The sequence below is a fragment of the Protobothrops mucrosquamatus genome, unplaced genomic scaffold, assembly GCF_001527695.2.
Source record: "Protobothrops mucrosquamatus isolate PMUCROS unplaced genomic scaffold, P.Mucros_1.0 scaffold141, whole genome shotgun sequence".
Taxonomy (NCBI): domain Eukaryota; kingdom Metazoa; phylum Chordata; class Lepidosauria; order Squamata; family Viperidae; genus Protobothrops; species Protobothrops mucrosquamatus.
In genome coordinates, this window is record NW_015386507.1 from 332,970 (window position 1) to 357,842 (window position 24,873).

The window sequence follows — 24,873 nt, forward strand, 5'->3', positions numbered from 1 at the left end:
GCACCGTCCTCCTCCGCCGCTGCAGACGAGGCGGGGGCGACCCCCTCCCCGGCCGCCGACAGGCTCCGGGCCGGGCCGAGCTCGGGGCTGAGCGGGCGGGGGACGGCGGCGCGGCCTCCTCCCGTCCCCCACGGCGGGGGGCTCCCCTCCCCTGCCCTCCCCCCGCGCTGCGCCCGCGTTCCCGGGTGGGGGAGGCGCGCCGAGACGCTGCGTCAGCCGGAGGAAGCCGCGCGCGGAGCNGGACCGCGCCCTTCCCGCAGGCCCAGCGCGCCCGGCGCCATGGAGGGGCGGCCCCCCTGAGCCCGCGGCCGGCATCCCCCTCGCCCGGGCGGCGGCGGTGGCGAGGATGGCGGGCGACTGAGTGGAGCCGCGGCCGGCAGGAGAAGCAGGGCGGCGGCGGCGGCGGAGCGATGCCCCCCGGCCCCCGCCCCGCCCGCTCCCCCAGATAGCTCTCCGCCCAGCAGGTAGGTGGCGGCGGCGGGGATGTGGGGGACGCGCGCGGCTGCCTGGCGGGGTCCGGCGTCGCGGGGGAGCCGGGGCTGCGCGTCCCTGCCGGCCTGGCTTGCTTGCTTGCCTGCGCCCCGCCCGGCTCCTCCCGCGGGTGGAAACGGGCCGGCCCGACCGGAGCCACCGGGGGGCCTCTTTGCTCCGGCTGGGTCCAGCAGGGTGGAGGGTGGGAGGCCGTGCCTAGCCCCCCCCTCCCCGCGCCACCCTGGTTTTCGACGGAATCGGGTCAAGCGCCAGGTGGGTGGGTGGGTGGGAGCTCCGGGTGGGGAAGGCCCGGCGCTCTGCACGGGCTCAGAGGCGGCCTGGTTCCTGGCGCCTCTCTGCTCAGCCGGACCTCTTTCCCGCAGCAGCAGCAGCGCCCCCTCCGGGCGCCCCCGGCCCGCCTTCCCCCGGCCCGCGGAAGATGAATGCCAGCCCCCAGGAAGCCCTGATCTCCGCCTTCCTGCAGTTCATCGAGGCGCGGGGCCGCTGGTGCTACGGGGCGCTGAGCCAGACCTGCCGCCCCCAGGAGCTGCGGCTGCGGAGCGACATGAACCTCCTCTACCGGAAGAGCGGCAAGGTGGAGTGGAAGCAGCCGCCGCCGCCGCCGCCGCCGGAGGCCAAGGGCGAGGAGCCCAAGCGGGGGTGAGCGCTCCCCTCCCGGGGCTGGGTGGGGAAGGAAGAAAAGCCCCCCCCACGGTCCTCTCCTGTGCAGGCGAGGGAGGGGAAGGGGCTCCTGATGGGATGGGTGGTGCACAACCTGGGGAGGGGGCCGAATGCAGGAAGGGACCCCCTTCCCGGGAGAAAGGAGGGACCCCCTTCCCAGGCACCCCATCAGCTGGGCCCTGTGCGGTTTCAGCCCCCTGGTGGATTGGGCCCTGGCCCCTCTTGGCCCGTAGCCTGTTCTTCCGTTGGCCCCAAAACAGCCCAGGAAGCCCACCCGTGTCCATGGGCCTCCCTGTATGGGCCCACCCCCCATCTCCGGGTCAAGGGATGCTTTGCTGGAGAGCCTTCAACCCTGCAGGCGTGTTAACCAAAACTGGGGAGGGGGCCAGCTTTTCAAAGGGGTCTGACTACCATTGACACCTCCGTGGGTCTGAGTAGCCCTTCCCGAGCCCTGTGGGGTGAGAGATTTGCCCCCAAATCTGGTTTGGGTGTGTTTGGCTGCTTTTGTGTGCGTAAGGAGGGGATCGGGGCCAAGTCAAAAGTACTGGGGGAAAAACTCAGTGTAACTTACCGGAATAAACACCCAGAATAAACCAGGAATAGGCTCGTCTCTGGCAGAACTAAGGAAGGTCTTACTGGATCACTTAAGGACGGTTTGTGATGCCGTTTCTTTGCTTTATGGGTTTTCTGCCACAATTAGCACTGCACACAGATCAGGGGTGAACAACTGCAGCAACTTCACCAGCTGTGGACCTCGGCTCCCAAAATTCCTGAGCCGGCAAGTCCACAGGTCCTAAAGTTGTTGTCCACCCTGACCTGGGTTGATGGCTTACTGAGGACAATTAACCAGGTTAATCCCTCTTCCTGATTTGGCAGGGCCCGTGGTCTTCAGCGAAGGTGTAGCTGTGATGCTCCTATCGTGGTTTGGTCCTCCAATGCAGGGATCCCCAACCTTGGCCACTTTAAGACTTGTGGACTTCAACTCCCAGAATTCCCCAGCCAGCGTTGCTGGCTGGGGAATTCTGGGAGTTGAAGTCCACAAGTCTTAAAGTGGCCAAGGTTGGCGACCCCTGCTGTAATCTGAGAGCGGCTCTTTTGGAAAGTCGAGCGTATTGTGGCAATTTAGAACGTTTTGGTTTTTCATTGAGTGAGTGGCAAACGGGCACCTGGTTGTAAATTCTGATTTTGAATGGATTTGCAACCGATTTCCTGCCAGGGTTATTATGGTGCCTCAGCCGGTGGTGTACGCTGAAGTCCACGTCCCGAGCGATTCTCCTGGTTATCTGAGTTCTGCTGTCCGTCTTAAGGAGTGGGGCTCTGCTGTGGCTTGTGGTCTTTGGAGCAGAGAAACCCAAATCTCCTCTTGGTTGTGGGTCACGGTTTGGGCTTGTCGGCTTGCATATATCTTCCTTGCTCAGGATAAACTGTGTCGGACCAGGGTAGAAACGTAGAAAACGGATGGCAGAAAAACAGCCAATGGTCTCTTCGGTCTGTCCATTGAGTTTGTTTTTTGGTTTCTTATTTACTTGCTTACTTACTTATTTAGTGTTTGTGTGTGTGTGTGTGTGTGTGTGTGTGTGTGTGTGTGTGTGTGTTTGTGTGTGGTATGTATACACACACACATAAATATATACACATGTATATTTCCCGGTATGCATAGATACATACATACACACAAACAAACACACACACACAGATATAGATAGATATAGATATAGATATAGAGATGGATGGATGGATGGATGGATAGATAGATAGATAGATAGATAGATAGATAGATAGATAGATAGATAGATAGATAGATAGATAGATAGATAGATAGATATGGAGATGATAGAGAGATATATAGAGATATATGTATATACTTTTAATTTTTGTTAAATGATGGACATGTGTTTACCCCAGGATCTTTGAAATTAATGGCCTGCTCTGGAGTGTTAAGGATCAGAAAAGGGTGGGGGGCAAGGCCTGTGTTGAAGCCCCCACTGTGGGCCCTGTTTGCAGAGAGGTGGGTGGCGGGGGGGGGCTCAGCCCACTTGTGAATTCACCAATGTGCCCAGATGACCTACTAAAGTCACTCTCTTTGGGGATGTGTGTGGAGGTCAGTCTGCAGCTGAACTGGTCAGCGATGTCCTGCGCTTCTCTCTCTGTCTCTTTGTGCCCGCTTGGAACTGTCTTCCCGCCCTTCGTGCCATCCTAGAAGTTAGGGGGGGCTTTGGGTTAGAATGGTTATGTCTCCCCCCCTTTTTTTCTTCTCTCTCTGTCTCTGTCTCTGTCTCTTTCTGTCTTTTTCTTTCTCTCTCTCTGTCTCTCTCTTTCTGTCTCTCTCTTTCCGTCTCTCTCTTTCTCTCTCTCTCTCTCTCTCTCTCTCTCTTTCTGTCTTTTTCTCTCTCTGTCTCTGTGTCTCTCTGTGTCTCTGTCTCTTTCTCTCTGTCTGTTTCTGTCTCTCTCTTTCCGTCTCTCTCTCTCTCTGTGTCTCTTTCTCTCTCTCTCTCTCTCTGTATCGCTGTCTCTCACTCCCTCTCTCTGGGGGAAAACATTATGGAGGCATTTGGGAAGGGATAAGGTGGCCTCACCTGTCTTTGAGAAAGTTAGGCTGAAACAAAGCCCAGGTGGTCCTCGGCTTACGACCACAATTGAGCCCCAAAATTTATGTTGGTGAGACATTTGTTAAGTGAGTTTTGTCCCGTTTTACGACCTTGCCACAGATGTTAAGTGAATCGCTGCAGTTGATAAGTTGGTAACACAGTTGGTAAAGTGAACCTGGCTTCCCCCTTGACTTTACTTGTCAGAAAGTCGCAAAAAGGGAACACGTGACACCCCCCCCGGGACACGGTGACCATCATAAATGTGACTCAGTTGTCAGCTGTCCCGAGTTTTGATCACGTGGCCCTGGGGAGGCTGCGACGGCTGTAAGTGTGAAAAGCGGTCCTAATTCACTTTTTTCAGTGATGTTGTAACTTTCAATGGTCACTAAATGAACTGTTGTAAGTCGAGAACCGATTGTAGCGCAGGCAGCCCCATCCTGACAGTCCCTGGGGCAAGGGTAGGCAACCTTGGCTCTTTTATGACCTGTGGACTTCAACTCCCAGAATTCCTGAGCCAGCGTGGGGGAACTATGGCCCCCTCATGACTCGTGGACTTCAACTCCCAGAATTCCTGAGCCAGCATGGCTCAGCTTGGAAACCTCTCCCTTTCCCCTCAGCATGGCTGGCTCAGGAATTCTGGGAGTTGAAGTCCACGAGTCCTAAAAGAGCCCAGGTTGCCTACCCCTGCCCTGGGGGGGGGGATGAGTTGACTCCGGAGAGGCACAGTCGGGGCTCCTCCTTGGCGGGGCCCTGCCCTGCTCACCCAGCCGCCTTCCCTTCACCCCTTTCCCTTCCTGGCCCCCTTCCCCAGGGAGAGGGAGGCCTTCGGGGCAAGCCCCCCTCCAGGGCGCAGGGCCTTTCCTCCCACAGCGTGTCTCCGTGTGGGGCCCCTGAAGAAGCACCCCGAGATGCTGGCTCCCCCGGGGCCTTTGGAGATGGGGCCTTGCAGAAGAGGCGAGAACAGCAGGAGCCCCCGAAGCTGGCCAGTCCTGGGGGAAAGGGCTTTCTGCACTTAGCCTTTAAGCAATTATTTTATTTTCCACAGAATCTGGGTTGATCTGAACAAAGCGCTTCTAAAATTGGGGGGGGGGGGAAGCGCAGAGGCTTAACCCCAGGTAGGACCTTGATGAATTGTGCAATTTGTCAAAGGCTTTTCTGCCATTTTGCTTCTCGGGGAACCGCTGGGATGTGTGCTTGCTGAAGACGCGGGGGGGGGGGGGCAGGGGGAGGGGTGGGGGGGCTGCTCTGAAGGGCTTCGGCTGCAAAATGTTCCTTCTGCCACAGGGCTGGGCAGAGCGAGGAGAGCCTTGGCCCCCCCACACACGTGAGACATTGGGGAAAAGAGGGGCCGGCTTCTGGCTGGACTGTCGTAGGAACCGATAAAGGAAATTATAATAATAATAATAATAATAAAGTTGGAAGGGACCTTGGAGGTCATCGAGTCCAACCCCCTGCCCAGGCAGGAACCCTACACCATTTCAGACAAACGGCTGTCTAGTCTCTTCTTAAAAACTTCCAGTGTTGGAGCATTCACCGCTTCTGGAGGCAGGTTGTTCCACTGGTTCATCGTCCTCACTGTCAGGAAGTTTCTCCTTAGTTCTAAGTTGCTTCTCTCCTTGATCAGTTTCCATCCGTTGCTTCTTGTCCTGCCTTCAGGCGCTTTGGAGAATAGCTTGACTCCCTCTTCTTTGGGGCAGCCCCTGAGATATTGAAACACTGCTATCATGTCCCCCCTCGTCCTTCTGTTCATTAAACTCAGGATTCACATGTAACTCAGGATTCACATGAGGGCACTTGGTACTCTCTGAGCTTGGCCGTTTTCTCACAGACGTTTCATGACCCAACTAGGTAACATTGTCAGTGTTAGAAGGGAGGGGGGTTTGTGAGGAGGAGGAGGAGGAGGAGGAGGAGGAAGAAGAAGAAACTGGGGGGTCCTTGGTGCTCTCTCAGCTTGGTAGTTTCCTTCCAGACGTTTCATGACCCAACTAGGTAACATCATCAGTGCTAGAAAAGAGTAGGAGGATCGGTGGTGGTGGTGGGGTCCTTGGTGGTCTCTGAGCCGGGTTCTTTTCTTGCAGACGTTTCATGACCCAGCTAGGGCACGTCATCAGTGCTGGTAGGGAGTGGGGTTACGTCCCACGTCTTGGCAGTCTTGACTAAATCAGCCATCAACAGACACACAGACACAACCAACATCTCCCGACTATGCAGAAGAGGTAATCCACAAGCCCCAAAGGGACCCAGAAGATCAAAGCCCCTCCCCCGCCAGCAATCCACCCCCCAGGTGAGCAGAGATTAACTCCCAGGTTAACCTCAGACCAGCAATCCAGAAGTAAACCGTACCCCAATCAAGGGACTGCCCAAGAGGGCAACAGTAAACAGCCCAAGCAGGGAACACCTCCCCCCCCAGGGCCACAACCCCACAACCAGCACTGACAAGGGTGCGACGCCGGGACAGCAGCTGAGAGCAAGCCCCACACCCTGCTGGCAGGGATGGTGTTCCTTAACTGGGTCACGAAACGTCTGCAAGAAAACAACAAAAGCTCAGACAACACCAAGGATGTCTTGGCAACAGCCACCACCTATAGTAGCAAGGCAGGTTGGAGCCACTTAGAGGGTCCTTGAGGCAGAGGGCCCCCTCCCCAGTCAAGGAGAGAAGCAAGCTGGAGGTTAGGAGAAACTTCCCGGACAGTGAGAACGATTAACCAGTGGAACGACTTGCCTCCAGACGTTGTGGCTGCTCCATCACTGGAGGCTTTCAAGAGGGGATTTGACAGCCATTGGTCTGGAATGGTTGAGGGTCTCCTCTTTGAGCAGGGGGTTGGACTAGATGGCCTGCCAGGTCCCTTCCGACTCTGGGATTCTGTAGGGCATTTCACCTTCTCTGCGTCTGAGCAACCGGGCAAAACTGCAACGCCTTCCCAACTCTGTTGTTCTACCTTCGACTCTTAAGCCGGGCATTACAAAAGCTTTCCAAAACCCAACAAGCCATCATGGTTTGAGGCAACAGGGCAATGAAAGGTGGTCAGAAGCAAGGGCCCCAGGTACATAGAGGCCCCCCGGTTGGCTGCAGCGGTCTAGTTTCAGGATTACATCCAACAGGTGAAGGGCACCTGGAAATTGGCCGGAAGGGATTTCGGCCTCTGGTGCGAATCCTTAGCCTGGCTGGGTTGGTTTTGTGTGAACGCGGCTTGACGCTTTGTAATCCTCCGATGGTTCGGCAGGAAATGACCAAGAGGTCTGGGGTTGAAATGGGCCTCATTGTGTCATAACGGTGTGTGTGTGTGTGTGTGTGTGTGTGTGTAGCAATGTGGATCAGGTGCTAGACCTAAGGAAGTCGATTGAGTCATTGAAGGGGTGGCCTCATCAGCCTGTGGTCATCTGGGCGTCATGGGTTGTGAACACAGGGCTGGTGGTCAGTTTGTTTAACACAGGGGTAGTCAACCTTGGCTCTTTTATGACTCGTGGACTTCAATTCCCAGAATTCCTGAGCCAGCGGGGACGTTGCAACGGTCTTAAGAGTGAGAAATGGTTGTAAACCACTTTGCCGTCGTAACTCCGAACGGTCACTAAACGAATGAAGTTGAGTAGCTGCCTGTAGGACTTTGGTGTGCCCTTACCGGATAGAGGTGCCCGGTTTGGGAAAGGCGGGTGGCATCACCCAGGCCTTGGCTTAGAGCAGGGATAGTCAACCTTGGCTCTTTTATGGACTTCAACTCCCAGAATTCCTGAGTCAGCTAAGCTGGCTCAGGAATTCTGGGAGTTGAAGTCCACGAGTCATAAAAGAGCCAGGGTTGACTACCCCTGGTGCCAGTCATAGGTTTAAGTCATAGAATCAGATGCTGGGAAGTGATCCGAAAGGGTAGCAAGTCGTAGCAGGATCAACCCATTAAAGATCAATCAATTAAAGAGCGGTGGTGGGAAAGCAGTATTGCAGGCTAACTCTGCCCACTGCCAACATTTCGATCCCGACCGGCCTCAAGCTTGACTGAAGTTGCTCGAGGCTGGCTGGGGGATTCTGGGAGTTGAAGTCCACCCATCTTAAACTTGCCATCCCCAAGAGAGGACTACCCAACTTCTAAACATGGATGGCTTGTGTTGGGTCAGGGAAGGGATGGAAATCGGCAACTCAACGTCCGACTGGCAATCCCTTGCGGCTTTCCCAGCTACCCTCCTGCAGAACGTGGGGCCCTGTCTGTGGGTCAAGACCCCCGGGGGCTTGCAACTGGAAAGCCCACTCTGTGGTCAAGGGAGGGTCTTTATTGACCAGCAGGATAGAATTCCTGGCCAACTGGAAGAGCATCCGCTGTGGAATTGTCCCTAGGGGGGGCCTCCTTGTGGGTCCGTCCTTTGGGGGCGGGAAGACCCAAAGCACCAGGCCCTCCATTGACTTCCAGACACTTTCCACAAAGCCTCGGAGCAAGGGGTGGTTTGGGGGCCCAGGGGGCAAGGGGATGGGGGCTCACGAGGGAAGATGTCCATCGGGTGTTGGGTGCCAGTGGTTTAACGTGTGTGGTGTGCCAGTGGTGGGTTTGGGGCCTCTGGGCAGCATCTCCTGTGCCAACCACGCTGGGAGCAAGACCCTCCCTTTTGTACTTTCAGTTCAGATCTGTGCTGGTGGGGAATTCTGGGAGTTGAAGTCCATCTATCTTAAAGTTACTGCGATTGAGACAGATGGGGCTCCATTGTTGCGTGTTTGTCGTGTCTTCGGTTTGTGGGGTGCTTTCCAAGGGGGGGGTGGCCTGGGGGGGGTGCCCGAAGGAACAGGACTCCTCTTGTGCGTCCCCCCCCTCCGTCCCTTCCTAGCTGGCAGCTTGCAAGGGGTTAAGGCGCCAGCAGGCTGATGTTGCCGGCTCCTGCAGGTCACCCAGACACAGTTTCCATGGAAACGGCTGGGCCATCAGCCAGCATCCTGCTGCATCCTCATGCTTTTGGTACCCAGGACCCTTCACTCCTGCGAATAAAACCTGGGGAGGGGGTGGGGAACAGGAGGACCGATTTCCAAACCTGCCAGCTGGGAGGGGCAGGGAGGAGCAGGGGAAGGGAAGGGCCCTTCGGCATGGATGCTGAGAGAAGGGAAGGGGCATCGCGTGGCCTGGTGGGGGGGGGGGAGAAAGCCGGCCCCACGCCACTGTCTGGGGCCTCTTGCTGGAAGGGTCTCTGGTGGGCTGCTGCTTCTCAGGGTCTGCACTGGTACAAGACGAGAAAGCTGCCTTAAGATGCTAGGCGCAGGGGTAGGCCACCTCGGCTCTTTTATGACTCATGGACTTCAACTCCCAGAATTCCTGAGCTGGCTCAGGAATTCTGGGAGTTGAAGTCCATGAGTCATAAAAGAGCCGAGGTTGCCTACCCCTGTGCTAGGGGGTAACTTTGCATCGCACTAAGCCGGAACGTTTTGTGGCTGTTTGGGCACTGTGTAGGTCTGGAACGCGGCCCTCGTGTCGTATTAACCCGGTTTCGTGTCTTGCGTGAATCGGGTGGTTTGGGCAGGTTCGGCGGCCCAAAGGAGGGGTCTGCCCAGGATCTGACCCTGAGCAGCCCCTTCCTCTTTCTCCAGCCTCTTCCGGGCCTGCCCCAAGGGTGTAGGAGCCTCCATGGGGATGACCAAACCTCCTTCCTTGCCTGGGCTGGGCCCCCACCCTGCTCCGACGGGTCTGCGGGGTGCCAGACTGGCCACTTGGCGAGGCACGCTGTCTCCGGAGCAGGGAACAGCGGAGACTTCTTTCCCTTGCCCAGCGGCGTCTGCCAGGGTGCCAGGAGAGACGGGGCTGGGGGACAGGAGAATCTCGAGGTGGGGGGGACAGGAGGGGCACTTGGCCCGCCATTCTTGCTCCCGAGGACTTGCCAGCTGCAAGCTGAGATGCCAAAGCGTCTTTCTCTGCTGTCTGTCACTGGCAAGGATGCCAGGTGGACGAGGGGGCACCGAGGACGGATTCTGAGGCTGTGGATCTGAGTCTTGGGCTCGGACGGTGGGGGTCTTGAGTGTGGAATTGCGCAGATCCAGCTTCCCTGCCCTTCTAGTAACCCCTGCTTGTCCGACTGATGTGCTCAAAGCCGCTTGAGATCCAGGCTTGATCTCCTGGTGAAGCACAAACAGATCCCATGTTTGTTTACAACAAGAGTGTCCAACCTTGGCGACATGTAGGCTCCCCAGACATTATTCTGGGAGTCAAAGCCCACACGTCTTAAAGTTGCCACGATTGGCGACCCCTGGAACCAGGAAGGGGGTTTAGCACCAACAGTCCAGGATGCAAACGTGATTCCTTTGCCATCCCGTTAACTGGGTTTGGCATTATATCCGAGAGGCCTCTGGATCCCGTGAAGCAGCTCTTGTGATTTTGGGCAAGGGGCACCGGAGCCTCGCTTAACAACCGTCGCAGCATCCCCCGCGGTCACGTGATCAAAATTCAGACGCTTGGCAACTGACTTGTGTTTACGACGGTCACAGGGGATCACGTGATCCCCTTTTGCGACCTTCTGACAAGCAAAAGTCAGTGGGGAAGCCGGAGGTTACTAACTTAAGAGCTGCAGGGATTCGTTTAACAACCGTGGCAAGGAAAGTCGTAAAATGGGGCGAAGTTCAGTCAACAAATGTCTCGCATAGGAAGAGAAATCTTAGGCTAATCCATTGTGGTCGTTAAGTCGAGGATGTACGTAAGGGTGGAGCCCCGATGGAAGGCCGCTCAGCGCCCGGCGTCCTCTCCCCTCCCCTCCCCTCCTGCAGGTCGACCAAGGAGACGGGCGTGGGGAAGGCGCGCGACGTGGCCTCCTTCCGCCGGCATTTCAGGATGGGGTTCATGACCATGCCAGCCTCCCAGGAGCACGCCCCGCACCCTTGTGCCAGCAGCATGGCGCCCCGCTCTCTCTCGTGCCACTCCGTGGGCAGTGTGGACAGCGGCCCCACGGACGGGGCGATGGGTTCTCGCAAGCCACCCGCGAAGCCGAAGCGGCACCCCAGCACGAAGCTCAGCACGGAGGCCCGGAGCGCCCTGGAGCTGATGGGAAGCAAGAAAGGAGGTGAGGAGGCGCTTCGGAGGCCTTTCTGTGTGGGGGGGGGTTGGAGAGAAGCCTGGCCGGCAGGCTCTGCAACTCACCTTGTGGCTTGACTACTGCCGTGGGTCTTACATGGGGCTGCCCTTGAAGACTAACCAGAAGCTTCACCTGGTCCAGAATGCGGCCGTGTGAGCACTGGAGGTTCTTAAGAAGAGATTGGACAAACATTGATCTGAGATGGGTTTTCTGCCTGAGCAGGGGGTTGGACTAGATGACCTCCCTCCCAGCTCCGTTATTCTATTCTGTTCTTCTGGGACAGTTCCCCCCCCCGGGCGTGTGGTGCAGGGCCTTCTGCCATCCTCTCCTCCCTTTCTCTGCCAGGGTGTCAGAAGGCTGGGGTGGAGAGCCGAGAGGCCGCCCGCAAGGTGCCCCCGCAGAAGCCCAAACGCAGCCCCAACACGCATCTCTCCGTGTCGTTTGACGAGACCTACTCCGGGCGACTGCCAGGCCCGGCTGCGGGGGGCGCTTTGCAGCGCTACGGCCGTGCCGCGTCCCACGGCCAGGCCAAGGGCTCCGACGCCGAGGAGGACGAGCCGGTCTACATCGAGATGGTGGGGGACATTTTCCGGGGACCCGGCCCCCCCTCCCAAGGAGTCACCGCTGCGGAGGACGACTCGGACGAGAGCGAAGCCATTTACGAAGAAATGAAGTACCCGCTGCCTGAGGACGGGGGGGAGCCCCGCCCCAACGGGGCCCTCGCCTCCCCTGGGCATCGGCCCCCCAAGAAGGAGGCTGCCAAGGGGGCGCCGAGCAGCAAGACCTCCCCGTGTGAGATCCCAGCCCCCTTCCCCAACCTTTTGCAGCACCGCCCCCCTCTTCTGGCCTTCCCCCAGGGCAAGAAGGGGTACAGGGGTCCCGACGGCTCCAAACTGCCCATCCTGTGCCACGCCAAGGACGCCCCCTCGGCCCCCATGACCCCCCAGGTGCCCAGCCACCACCATCAGCGGGGCAGCGAGAACCCGGCCCTGGCGCCTTCTGGGCGGGCTCGCAGCCACTCCACGCCGCTGCCCCCCCAGCCGGCCAGCCAGAGCAAGCCAGACAAGGATCTCCCCGTGTCTCACAGCATGATCTGCCCCTCCGCAAAGCCGCCGCCCCCCACCCCAGCCCTGCCGGTGGCCTCTATCCCCTCCGGGCTGCCCGGGAAAGACAAGCCAGCGGTCTCGTACACCATGGTTTACTCCGCAGTCAAGGTCACGACTCACACGGCGCCCTCCGAGCAGAAGGCGGAGGAGATCTCGGTCCTGCACGGGATGCTGTGCGCCCGCCCGTCCACCGTGCCCGCTTGCAAACAGGTGCAGCGCATTTGCACGCTGCCCGAGCCGCCCCCTCTGGGCATGGTCTGGACTTACCCGGCGCCCTGCGTGGGGCTCAAACGCCCCCCGGCCTACGAGAGCAACAAGAGCCTGGCCACCAAGGCATCCTCGGCTGTCAAAATTCAGCTGCGGGACCGGGCGTTCGCCAGCATCCACCAGGTGGTGTCCGGGGAGGAGTGCGGCCGGCCGGCCGGAGAGGAAGAGGCCTTCGGCTGGATGCTGCAGAGGAGAGCCGGCGTCCGGAAGGGGAAGGAGCCTGACAGTAAGGGTGGGCGAGAATGCTGGGGGAGGGGTAGGAGAAGGGGTGCGGAGTATCTGACAGCCCGGGCCCAGGGTGGGGAAGGGGCTTTGGTCTTGACTGGAGCATGAATTGGGGGCTGCTCAGGAAGAGGGGTGCTGCTGAACGGAAGCAATTCTGGGTTGGGGGTCTCCTCCCACCTGGGGGTCTTTCCTCTCCAAGGGGCTCGTCTGCTCATTTAGTGTGTGGGGAAATTCTGTCCTTGCACCCCATCTTTCGAGGGCTGGCTGGGCACAGGTGGGGGGGGCTGAGCCAGGCATTCTACGGATGCCCCCCCCTCTGCCCGTTGCTTTCCTGCCCCTGCAGAGGTCCCAGACTGCCCCCAGGCGTGGGAGGGCAGTGAAACCGCTCAGCCCAAACTGGAGAAGGAAGAGAAAGTCCCGCCAAGCCACCCGCAGTCCAGCATCCCGGTCCGCGCGCCCGCCCTCGAGTGTCTGGCCGCCAAGATGCCCGGCGGCAGGACCAACCTGCCCATCCCCTGCCAGACCTTCCCTGCCTGTCACCGCAACGGAGGTGAGTGAGCCATGGGGGGGGAGGGGCTCCCTTGGGCTGGCGGGCGGCCCTCTCTGCCAGTGGGGAGGGGCAGGAGACCCCCCCCCATAGATCTCTGGCCTGTTTGGGGCTGCAGGAGGCATCCTTAATGCAGCTTCAAAGAGGCCGGTAAACTTCAGGGGAACAGGGAAGGCAGACCGCAGCAGGCAAAACAACACACAGATGCACACACAAACACACACGACAAACAAATACAAACACACACACACGATAGTTTCTCTGTTTGCTCAACGGGCAGAAGTGGGATCCTTCCTGCCCTGCATTACAGCCTGGCTGTTAGGGGGTGGGGGGAGTCAGCTGAGGGGGGGGGGGCTTGAGGCAAAAGGACTCATGGGTCTCTTCCTTCCACCACCCCCCTTCCCAGATTTCACCGGTGGGTACCTTCTAGGCCGCTCGGCCTCCACTTCCGGCGTCCGACAAGCTGTGATCCACAATCAGAGGCTGTGCAGCCATCCCAGGGACCCAGACAGCCCGGTAGGTGGGGGTGGGGGAGGGCAGGGGAGGGGAGGGGAGGGGGGGAGGGGGGAGGGCGGCAGGAGGGGCTCCTGGAAAGGGAAACCCAGGTGAGGTTTTGGTCCCGGCGCCCCAAGTGGACGGCCTGCCTGCCTTCTCAGCTACGTCTTGACAAGTTCGCACGACTGTCAAAAGTCCCCAGGTAACTTTTAAGAGGGAAGCCAAATACTGGCGGAACGTAGGACCTTATTTGAGGGATGGAAATAATGTCGGAAACCAACCTGGTGGGAACGGAGGAGTGGGCTCCTTTGGTTTTCTTGCAAATATCTCAGGACCCAGCTAGAAGGGGGGTGAGCTTTGGGGGGGGGGATGAGGAGAATGAAGGGGTCATTGGTCCCTGACCTCGGTTGTTTTCTTGCAGACATTTTTTTTTTAATTAAAAGTTTTATAAAAGTTTTACAATATAATTGCCCCCCCTCTCCAAAAACCCTCCCTCCCCTCCCCCCTCCCTCCCCCCCCCACTTCCCAGAGCTAATCACAGGGTTAACAATAGGATAATCATATTCTAACTAACATTAATCAATTATTAGAAGAACAAATCTGTAAAATCCTTTCACTCTCTTTTTCACAGAAAATATATTAAGATTAAACACAATAATAATAATATCGTATTAATAATTAAAAATAAGGATAAATAAACTGTATCACAACAATAATACTCTAAAATTCACTCAAAAACCAAATGGAACCTTTTGGTCCCATATTTCTTCTCAATATAATCTATCCATCTTCTCCAAACCGAAATATATCTTTCTTGTGAGTGATCCTTCACATAAGCAGAGATCTTGGCCATTTCTGCTAAATTTGAGACTTTAAGTGACCATTCTTCTATAGTAGGTAAACCTTCCGTTTTCCAATATTGAGCCACTAATAGTCTTGCAGCAGTTATAAAGTTCAACATCAATTCCATTTCTTTCACATCCAAGTCTTCCATAATACCCAACAAAAATAACTGCGGTGTGAACTTTATCTTTTTCTTACAAACATTTTGAATATTCCACCAAATTTTTATCCAAAATGCTTTTATTTCCCTACATGTCCACCAAATATGAAAATAAGTTGCATCTAAATTTCCACATCTCCCAACACTTAGATTGTTATCCAACTAGGAAACATCGTTAGTTTAATGGTAATTGGTGAGCGTCATCTAGCACTGATGATGTTCTGTAGCTCGGTCATGAAACGTTTGCTAGGAAACCACCAATCTCTGAAAGACCAGGGACCCCCCCTCCCCTCCCCCCTCCCCTTCCTCCTCTCCACAAACCCTCCTTTCCAGAACTGATGGCGTTCCCTAGTTGGGTCATGAAATGTCTGCAAGAAAACCACCCAGCTCAGAGACCACCAAGGACCCCNCCCCTCCCTCTCCACAAACCCTCCTTTCCAGAACTGATGGCGTTCCCTAGTTGGGTCATATAACGTCTGCACGAAAACCACCCAGCTCAGAGACCACCAAGGACCCCACTGTCGTCCTCTTCCCCCTTCCCCTCCCACTCCTCCCCCCTCCCCTCCTCCCTTCTAGCATTGATGATGTTACCTCCTTGGGTCATAAAACGTCTGCAAACCCCTCCCCCAAATTCGGAGAGCACCAAGGAACCCCCGATCTGAAGCCTGAGCCACAAGTGTCCCCGTCTACTGGAAACACACCAGGCAGAGAGAGGGAAGGCAGCCCCCTCCTCAATTCTGCCACACTCGGCCTCAGGAGAAATGACTTTGCTCCAGGCCCCCGTCCGGTCTGCCCACCTGGCTCAGGGAGACGCAGGCGGATGAGCAGCAATCCAGGCCTCCCCTCCACTAAAGTGGTGCCCGGGGAGGGGGGGGGAAGGCTGAAGGAAGGGGCACCGGCCGCCCTCGCCCGAAGGACCACGTCTCGGGGGGGCAGGCCCTTCTTTCCGAAAGCAGCTTTTGCTGGCCAAGCTGGTTCCCGCTCCCACCCAGAGCTTTTGTGTGTCTCAGAACTGGGCAGTGCCCGCTTGTGCCCGCAGCCTTCCTTCCCACCCATCCCTTTCGCCCACCTGCCAGATTCCCGGGGGGGGGAGGGAGGCGCCTGTGCCCGGCTTCTCCGAGGTCTGAAGCCGAGGAAGAGGGGCAAAGGCCGCGGGGGGGGGCTGGCAGAGCCGGCCAAGCGGGCTCCTAACCCCCCCCTGCCCTGTTTTTGCAGGCCTTGCCGTACGCCCCCCCGCTGCCCACCCCGGAGGCCCTGCAGAGCGCGCGGGAGAGGGACGGGAAGCTGCTGGAGGTGATCGAGCGCAAGCGGTGCGTCTGCAAGGAGATCAAGGCGCGGCACCGCCCGGAGCGCAGCCTCTGCAAGCAGGAGAGCATGCCCATCCTGCCCAGCTGGCGGAGGAGCACGGAGAACCGCAAGTCGGGCACCCCGCCCTGCCGCCGCCAGCAGACGGTGCTCTGGGACACGGCCATCTGAGCGGGCAGGGGCTGAGCCCCGAGAACTGGTGCCTTGTGCCGGCCAAGCCGAACTGGTGGCAGGGCCAACCGCTGGCAGCCTGGTCTCCTGCTGGGGATGATCCGGAGACCCCGGGGTGGGGGGCACTGGAAGGACGCTTTCTTTCAGGGCAGGGGGAGAAGCCCCTCGCCTCTACGCCGGGGGTGCCTGGGCATCGGAGGCCGGCACAGCGGCAGCCCACCGGAAGCCCCATTCCTCCCCGCAGCATGGATGCCGAGCAAACGGTGCCGCAGGACCAGTCTTGGGGGGTCAGGGCAGGGGCTGGGGGGGTTTCTGTGTGGGGGATTCCTCTTCTGGGCCAAAAGCTGCTGGAGGGCAGGGGGTCCCCCGCACCCACCCACCCCTGGGTTTTCTTCCACTTCTGAGAAGACCCCTGGGAAAAGGGGGTGTGTGCCGATTTTGGAGGTACCCCCAGTTAAAGGCCTTCCACGTTTGAAGCCGTGTGGATCTCCCGACGTGGTGCTGAGTTCTCGGTCTGCCAGAGCTCGGACGGAGAGAAAGAAAGAAAGAAAGAAAGAAAGAAAGAAAGAAAGAAAGAAAGAAAGAAAGAAAGAAAAGCTGCGGATAAGAGTGGAGGAATCATCTCGAGTAGGAGTTTACAGGGAATCCTCGGCTTACGACCAAAATTGAGCCCAAAATTTCCGTTGCTAAGCGAGACAGTGAATTTTGCCCCATTTCACCACCTTTCCTGCCACACTTGTTAAGAGAATCACGGCGGTTGTTAAATTAGGAACCCGGTTGTTAAATGAATCCGACTTCCCCCTTTGACTTCGCTTGTCGGACGGTCGCAAAAGGGGACCAAGTGCCCCCAGGGACACCGTCATAAGTAGGAGTCAGTTGCCAAGCGTCCAAATTTAGATCATTCGACCGTGGGGCGTTCTGCAACGAAAAACGGTCCTAAGTCGCTTTTTTTCAAATCCGTTGTAGGTTGCGAACAGTCACTAAGTGAAAATGGCATTCTTGGCAAAACTAAAATCCTCAAGTCAACTCTCCACCGCCTGCCACAAAAATCACAAAACACCCTTTTCCCGACGTGTCAAAAAACGACGGAAAAGAAAATGGGTTGGGGTGTGTGTGTGAAGCAGTTGGTGGATAAATAACACACACACACACACAAGGTTCCTTCCCTTTTAGAGGGGGTGGGTCTTAACTCGCTAGGCTGGAAACGGGCAAATTGCCGAGTCTTTTTCGCTTTTTACGAGCGGGTTTGCCAAAACCCAGGATTCTCCCCCCCCCTCAAAAAAAGTGGAAAGTTTGAATGGAAATAAGGTGTGTTTGGGGTTGGATCTGGTTTTTAAAAGAAGTCGGACAAGTGTGTTGCAGTTCACAATTTGGCAGCGAGGATGCTGCGGTTGTTGAAGCACACTGAGGTGGCTCAGCTAATTCTCTGTCCTTAGCAGGAATTTTGTGTTTTTAATGCTGGAACGGCGTTTCTCAACTTTCGGTTAACTTTTAAGACGGGTGGACTTCAACTCCCAGAATTCCCCAGCATTGCTGAGGAATTCTGGGAGTTGAAGTCCACCCGTCTTAAAAGTTAAACCAAAGTTGAGAAACGCCGTTCTACCCATGACAAAAAAACCTTGATCCCTCTTTTTGGGTTCTGGAAGACTCGGGAACTCCAGGGTTCCCCGCAGGGTCCCTCCAGGGTTCTGGAAGACTCGGGAACTCCAGGGTTCCCCGCAGGTCAAACACAGGGTAGACCATGGTTTAAACTCGTGCCAAACCCCCATTCTATGCTTGTTGTACCTGCGCTCAGCACCTCCCCTGGGCCAGGGCGAATCCTCCTTTCTCCAGGCCCGTCTCGCCCCACCCCACCCCCAGCGTTGAGTAAGGGAGTCGGCCAGTCTCGGGAAGGGGTGGGGGAGCCGGGGGGGGGGTCAGCCTCCCCCGCATTTAGCATTGCTGATGGCAAAACCAATCAAGGGTCTTCCATCGTTTCAGCCGCCCAGCGGCCCTTCACGGTCCACGCCCTGAGTCCCTCCACCAGCTCTGGTGCCCACCCTGCTTTTATTCCCTGTGCCCCACCTAAGCTGGCGTCAGAATCGGAAGGGACCTTGGAGGTCTTCTAGTCCAGCCCCCTGCTCAAGCAGGAGACCCCTAGACCAATTCAGATAAGTGGCCGTCCAGTCTCTTAAGGCCTCCTTAACTCTCACGGCCCCGTCTGGACGGTCCTTGCTTTGCGTCCAGGTGCCTCTGTTCTGACAGTGCTGAGCAAACTGGGAATTAGAGTCCCGTCCGCCGTGCAAGGATTTGACCCACCTATTTGAAGTTAGCCCCTCCCCCCAATGGCTCTGGACCCCTTTAGGATTCGTCCTGCTCCCCCCCCCCCAGCACCACTCAACGTGTCCCATTTCTGCTTCCAATTGTGGCTTGGTTAAAAGCCGCCGTTTTCTGTTAGCGTCCCAAAGACTTGGCTGGACCAGTTGCGACGCTGGCGTGAATCCGTTTTACAAATTAGGACGACGGACACAGCAGCGACATAACAAAAAATAAATTAATAAAACAAAATAAAATCCAAAACCGAAACGGCACCACGGTGGGGCACGAGGGGAACCCAGTTGGGGGGCTTCTGGGTCCGATGCTCAACACCTCCCCCTCCCCTCCCCGATTTAAATATTTCACAAGATTGTCTAGTGTAGCAAGATGAAACTGCTTTGCAAAAATATTTATGCTGGGGAATTCAAGGGAGGGTATTTATATATTAAAAAACGAAGGAAAGAAAATAAAATTGTCACGCTGGTTGCTAGTCTCTGCGTTACTTTCGTTTGCTCCAAATCTCAGCTTTGCATGGGCTGGGGGATTCTGGGAGTTGAAGTCCACCCATCTTAAAGGAGGCTGGCTGGGGAATTCTGGGAATTGAAGTCCATCCATCTTAAAGCATGCCGGCTGGGGAATTCTGGGAGTTTAAATAGAGAAAGTTCTGCTAATACAAGTAAGGAAAGAGCTCCATTTGTAGCTGAAGGCCACCAAGGGCTGGTGGGTTAAATTATAAAATTAATTAATTTAAAATAAATTGATTCATGTTGAAGAATCTTTTGACAAGTCCCCTCGGATGAAGGGTGGTTAAAAGGGCTTCCTGGACACAGCAGAGGGCTCCCTGCATTGGAGGGGGGGGGCAGAGGATGTTTTAGTGAATTCTGCACCCCTGTTCCAAGCAGTGTATACACAATTAGGATTCCTCCCCCCCATCTGTTACTTGATAAGAGTCTAACATCTTCCGTGGAGTGTATATTAACAGAGGGAGTTGTTAAGGTGTGAAGTGCTCTCGGTTGAGCTAGTGGAGTGTCAGATTTTTCCCTTCTCTTCAAAAAAGCGCTCCCACCAAGCCGAAGAAGGTAAAATGGCTGCATGCAGACCCCCAATACAACGACCCCAAAAAGGGATCAGGGGAGACGAAAGAAAAAGAAGGCAAATTTGGGGCCCATGTTCCACCACCTTTTTAGGGGCGTTGTCCCTGGCCAAGAAAGACCGAGTTCCTCGTGGATGTCCTTCTGCCACTAAATGGGGTAAGCTTGCTATGCCTGGAGGCCAGTGGCACGTGGCCCCCGTGTCCCAGGTGGAGGGGGGCAGCCACTGGCCCTCCGTCTCCTTGCAAGGGGGTCCTCAGAAGCCCTCAGTTCAGCCAAGCTGGGAGGCAGAGGAGGAGAGAACGAGGAGGAGGGGGGGAAAGTGGACTGAGCACTCTGGGTTCTGCCTGGCCCCACATCGCTACAGATTGCCCCCAAGGAAATGTGGGTCATCCTGGGGAAGCGTCATCCTGCTTCCGCAAGAGTCATTGTAGAATGAGAATAGAGTAGAGAAGAGAATAGAATAGAATAAGGAATAGAACAGAACTAGAACTAGAATAAAACTAGAATAGAATGCAGAATGGAATGGAATAGAAATAGAATAGAGTAGAATAGAATAGAATAGAATCACAGTGATGGCGAACCTTTTAGAGACCGAGTGCCCAAACTGCAACCCAAAACCCACATGCATTGTCGGGTGCCGGGTGGGTGTGGCCCATTGGGTGGGCGTGGCTGCGGTGGTAACGGCAGACTGGGTGGGACTAAAAAGTTCAATCAATCAATTCCAACTTTGCAAGATTGATTGACTGATTGATTGAACCTTTTTTTTTTTTTGCACACGGCGGCGGAGGCCTAAAGCGAAAAGGTTTTATAAAACCCAGCTGAAGGCCTAGGACTGGGGCGACGGCGCGCGTGCCCACAGAGAAGGATCTGAGTGCCGCCTCTGGCACCCGTGGCATAGGTTCGCCACCACTGGCATAGAATGTAGAATAGAAGGAATGAAGAATAGAATAGAAAGGGGCGGGCTCCTTCCAGCTGGCATCTGCTTTGGCAGGGCCTTGCCCTGAAGATCTCTACTCTCCCCACAAGGCTACCAGATCCTATGCCACCCACTGGATGCCAGTGCTTCAACTGTGAATACGCCAAAGGGCGTAGCCTCCCTGGGCTAGGAGAGAAACAGGCCTGCCCCTGCCAGTTGCCTTCCTCTCCCTTCTGGATAGGAGCATCCCGTCCCAAATGGCCCGGGGGGGGGCATTTGCTTAGGAGCAATTCCTGGCGGCTGCCAATTCAGCCCCCAACTGCCTTTGGATCAGCAGAAAAACAGGCCAGCTCAAAGGGCACGCCCTCAGTCTCCCCCCCCCCCGCTCTCCCAGCCCCACTGAATGGCACCCTCCTCAACTGTCATCCATCCAGGCCTGTGTGGTGATGATGACCTCAGCCCCATTTGACTCCTTGAAACTAAAGGTTGTGCACTCGAAGACGTCCAGTCAGGCCAATTCGGGCACGGAACGGGTCACTGTTTTCAACAGGGGGCACTCCAGAGTAAGGGGCGGGCAGCTATGGCCCTTTACAGTCTGTGGACTACAACTCCCAGAATTCCTGAGCTAGGATAGTCCACAGGTCGTAAAGGGGCCATACCCCTGCTCCAGCGTTTACTACTTTGGGTAGTGGCTAGACTAGCAGGTGTAGTCATTGAACTATGATTGATCCAGCAAACACCTTGCCCAGGGGTGGGGGAACCTTGGCTCTTTTTGATGACTCGTGGACTTCAACTCCCAGAATTCCTGAGCCAGCCAGGAATTTATATTACGGTGACCAATATTCCAGGCGTGGTCTTCCCAAGGCGTTGTAAAGTAGCACATTGTAAAGTGGCACCTGTATTGGTTATGATATCCAAAATGGAGACCCAAAGGTGCTTTTCCTAGAGGCAAGGGGACTTTCTCGTTTTTCTTTGAAGACGTTTTGCCTCTCATCCAAGAAAAATTGCAGACTGCAGGAAACAGTTTGAGATGCAGACAACACAGACTCATCCCCATCAGCCGCCGCCTGTGGTCGACAAAGAAGGGACACAGGGCAGAAAACATCCTGCAGAAAACACAGCTCCACAACACGACCCTTTCAGCAGTTCCAAGAAGGCTCCACACCCATTTGCACCACTCCGGTGACCCCGAGGACACAGACACACCTCCACGTGGCCTCAGTGACCCTCACAGGGGTAGTCAACCTTGGCTCTTTTATGACGCGTGGACTTCAACTCCCAGAATTCCTGAGCCAGCTGGCTCAGGAATTCTGGGAGTTGAAGTCCACGCGTCATAAAAGAGCCAAGGTTGACTACCCCTGCTCTAAAAGAAAGCAAATGACCAGCTGTCTGTAAGGAGTATAAATCCTTCCCTTCCCCACCATCCAGTCAGAGCTGAAGAAGCTTCTGGGATGAGAAGAGAAACATCTTCAAGCAAAAACAAAGGAAGTCCAGTTGCCTCTTGAAAAAAAAAAAAACTAGTCAAGGAGAGAAGCAACCTAGAACTAAGGAGAAACTTCCTGACAGTTAGAACAATCAACCAGTGGAACAACCTGCCTCCAGAAGCGGTGAAGGCTCCGACACTGGAAGTTTTTAAGAAGAGACTGGACAGCCATTTGTCCAAAATGGTGTAGGTTTCCTGCCTGAGCAGGGGGTTGGACTAGATGACCTCCAAGGTCCCTTCCAACTTTATTATTATTGTTGTTATTATTATTATTATTATTATTATTATTATTATTATTATTATTATAGCACCTTCGGGACAGCCATGTCCTGGATGACAAAGAATCTCCACAGACATTTAAGAAGGGTACTTTCAAATTTCCTGCCTGAGCAGGGGGTTGGACTAGATGACCTCCAAGGTCCCTTCCAACTTTATTATTATTATTATTATTATTATTATTATTATTATTATTATTATTATTATTATTATAGCACCTTCGGGACAGCCATGTCCTGGATGACAGAGAATCTCCACAGACATTTAAGATGGGTACTTTCAAATTTCCTGCATGAGCAGGGGGTTGGATAGATGACCTCCAAGGTACCTTCCAACTTTATTATTATTATTATTATTATTATTATTATTATTATTATTATTATTAATGAGACTTGGCGCTGGAGACTTTCTTCCCAGGGCTCAAAATTTGCGCACGTGTGTATAATCTCTGGGGCTTTCTTTTCAACTGACCCTCCTGCCAGCCGCAGAAGTCGGACACTTGATCAGATTGGCTCAAAATTCAAAGCTGCCAATTTGGTAAGAGGAAAGAGCAGCCTAGCAGGCTATGGGGGGGGGCATTTGGATAACAGACCTGGAGCCAGTTTTCCTGAAAGGGACAGGTGCCCTGTTTTTAAGGAACGATGTGGGGGGCGGGAGGGAAATGAGCTGTGCCAAGTTTACAATATACGCAATAATCTCTTGCGGAGGGAGGGTTTAGTTCCAGCTGACATTTATAGAACGGTTGCACAATCTTTTCTTTTTCTGGGAAAAGCCTCAACTGAGAATTGCAAGAGGGTGTTTTGCTCAAGTGTCACTTTGCTGGGGGACTTGTGATGCCACGTGTAGCCTGGACCAATTATAGTACTGGACGCACTTCCATAATTTCAAGCTCACGGCGTCAACAAGCTAAGGAAGCTTTGGAACCTGAGGGGACCGGGTCCCTGGAAGAAAAGAGGGCGCACCCGTCGGAGTCTCGCTCCCTGGGCCAGCAGGCCTTCGAATCGCTTTGCAGCTTGCTTGGCAAGGTTTTCAAAAGTGGTTTGTCGTCGCCTCCTTTTTCAGACAGCCAGGAAAGAGGGAGAAGAGATAAACTTTTTCCACTGTCCATATTACGTCAAATTCAGGCAGTCTTCATCTTACGATCTCCAAGGCCCCTTCCAACTTTTATTGTTATTGTTGTTGTTGTTGTTGTTATTATTATTATTTTATTAACAACCTGCCTCCAGAAGTTGTGGATGCTCCAACAATGGAAGTTTTTTTTTAATTGAAAATTTTATAAAATTTTACAATATAAATCCCCCCCTTCCCCAACCCACCCTTCCACTCCCCCCTCCCTCCCCCCTCACTTCCCAGTGCCAATCACAGGGTTAACAATAAAATAATCATACTCTAACTAACATTAATCAACTATTAAAATAACATATCTATAACCTCCTTTAACTCTCTTTTAAANCTCTCTTTTAAACAAATATACAGTTATTAAAAACAATAATAATAACATCACTTTAATAATTAAAAATAGTACTAAGTAAACTATTCTAACCTTTATACAACAATAATACTCTAAAATTCACTCAAAAACCAAATGATATTTTTTGGTCCCATATTTACGCTCAATATAATCTATCCATCTTCTCCAAACCAAAATATATGCAATGGAAGTTTTTAAGAAGAGACTGGACAATCATTTGTCTGAAATGGGATAGGGTTTCCTGCCTGAGCAGGGGGTTGGACTAGATGACCTCCAAGGTCCCTTCCAACTCTATTATTATTGTTAACACTTGTTAAGGACGTTTTGCCCCATTTCACGACTTCTCTTGCCAGAGTTGTTAAGTAAATCACTGCAGTGGTTGTTAGCAACACGGTTGACCATTACATAAGAGATGCCGCATGCACTTATTTATTTTGTCACAAGAGGTTAACAAACTCAACTCCAAAATACAGAAGGGGGGGGTGGAGGGGACGTGGGTGGGGGGAAATGAAGATATTTTTTTTTCATAGAAAGAATCAAGCTGGATGGGAGAACATCCCCAAAGAGTTTCACGGGCACTGGACTCGGAGAACTCACGGTGCCTGTTGCATACAGTAGATGGGGGAGGGAGATTTACGAAAACCTGATGCATAAATTAACAAACAAACAACAAATCTGGGAAACACATGACTGGCGTGTATGTGAACACTTTGCTAAGGTGGTGCCAGCACGATCAGGCGCAGTCAGGCCGGCTGGACACCACCTCCTCCTCCTCCTCCCTCACTTGTGAATTCCCACCCCTTTTGGGGGCTGCAAGGATTATTTACAGCAATGGTGTGAATCGCCAGCCAGTCACTCCCGCCCCCGTCTCCTGGGTTGTCAGAAGCCTGCACGCAGCCTGGCTCCTGCATTGGGAGGGAAACGCCTCAAATTGTTGCAGGCTGCCAACTGTTCAAAGACCATCATCCCGAAGCCAAAATCTTCCCAGTAGCCCAGGGCACACTGGGTGCCTGCCCAAATATTAGCTTTTGCTTCACGAGGCTGTTTGGCAATGGCAAAAAAGGGTCGTAGTGCAGTCAGAATAACAGAACCACAGAATAACAAGAGTCGGAAAGGACCTCGTAGATCAGTGTTTCTCAACCTTGGCAACTTTACGATGTGTGGACTTCAACTCCCAGAATTCTCCAGCTAGCAACGCTAGCTGGAGAATTTTGGGAGTTGAAGTCCACACATCGTAAAGTTGCCAAGGTTGAGAAACACTGCCAACCTCTTCTGCTAAGGCAGGAGTTCCATTTCAGACAAATTTTTGCCCCGTCTCTTCTTAAAAGCCTCCAGTGATGAAGTACCTACAAGTTCTGGAGGCAAGCCGTTCCACTGGTTAATTGATGTGGGATTACAGCATAACAGAATTGGAAGGGACCTTGGAGGTCTTCTAGTCCAACCCCCTGCT

At 54.5% G+C, this 24,873-nt stretch overlaps 1 protein-coding gene across 1 annotated transcript; it reads left to right on the forward strand.

Moving 5' to 3' along the window:
* The first annotated feature begins 910 nt into the window (after nt 1-910).
* NYAP1 (neuronal tyrosine phosphorylated phosphoinositide-3-kinase adaptor 1) lies at nt 911-15,888 on the forward strand. The gene is made up of 6 exons (XM_015813151.1): nt 911-1,131; nt 10,465-10,757; nt 11,115-12,368; nt 12,711-12,917; nt 13,321-13,430; nt 15,628-15,888. Exons 1-6 carry the CDS (start codon nt 911-913, stop codon nt 15,886-15,888), a joined length of 2,346 nt encoding a protein of 781 aa, XP_015668637.1.
* The last annotated feature ends 8,985 nt before the right edge of the window (nt 15,889-24,873 follow it).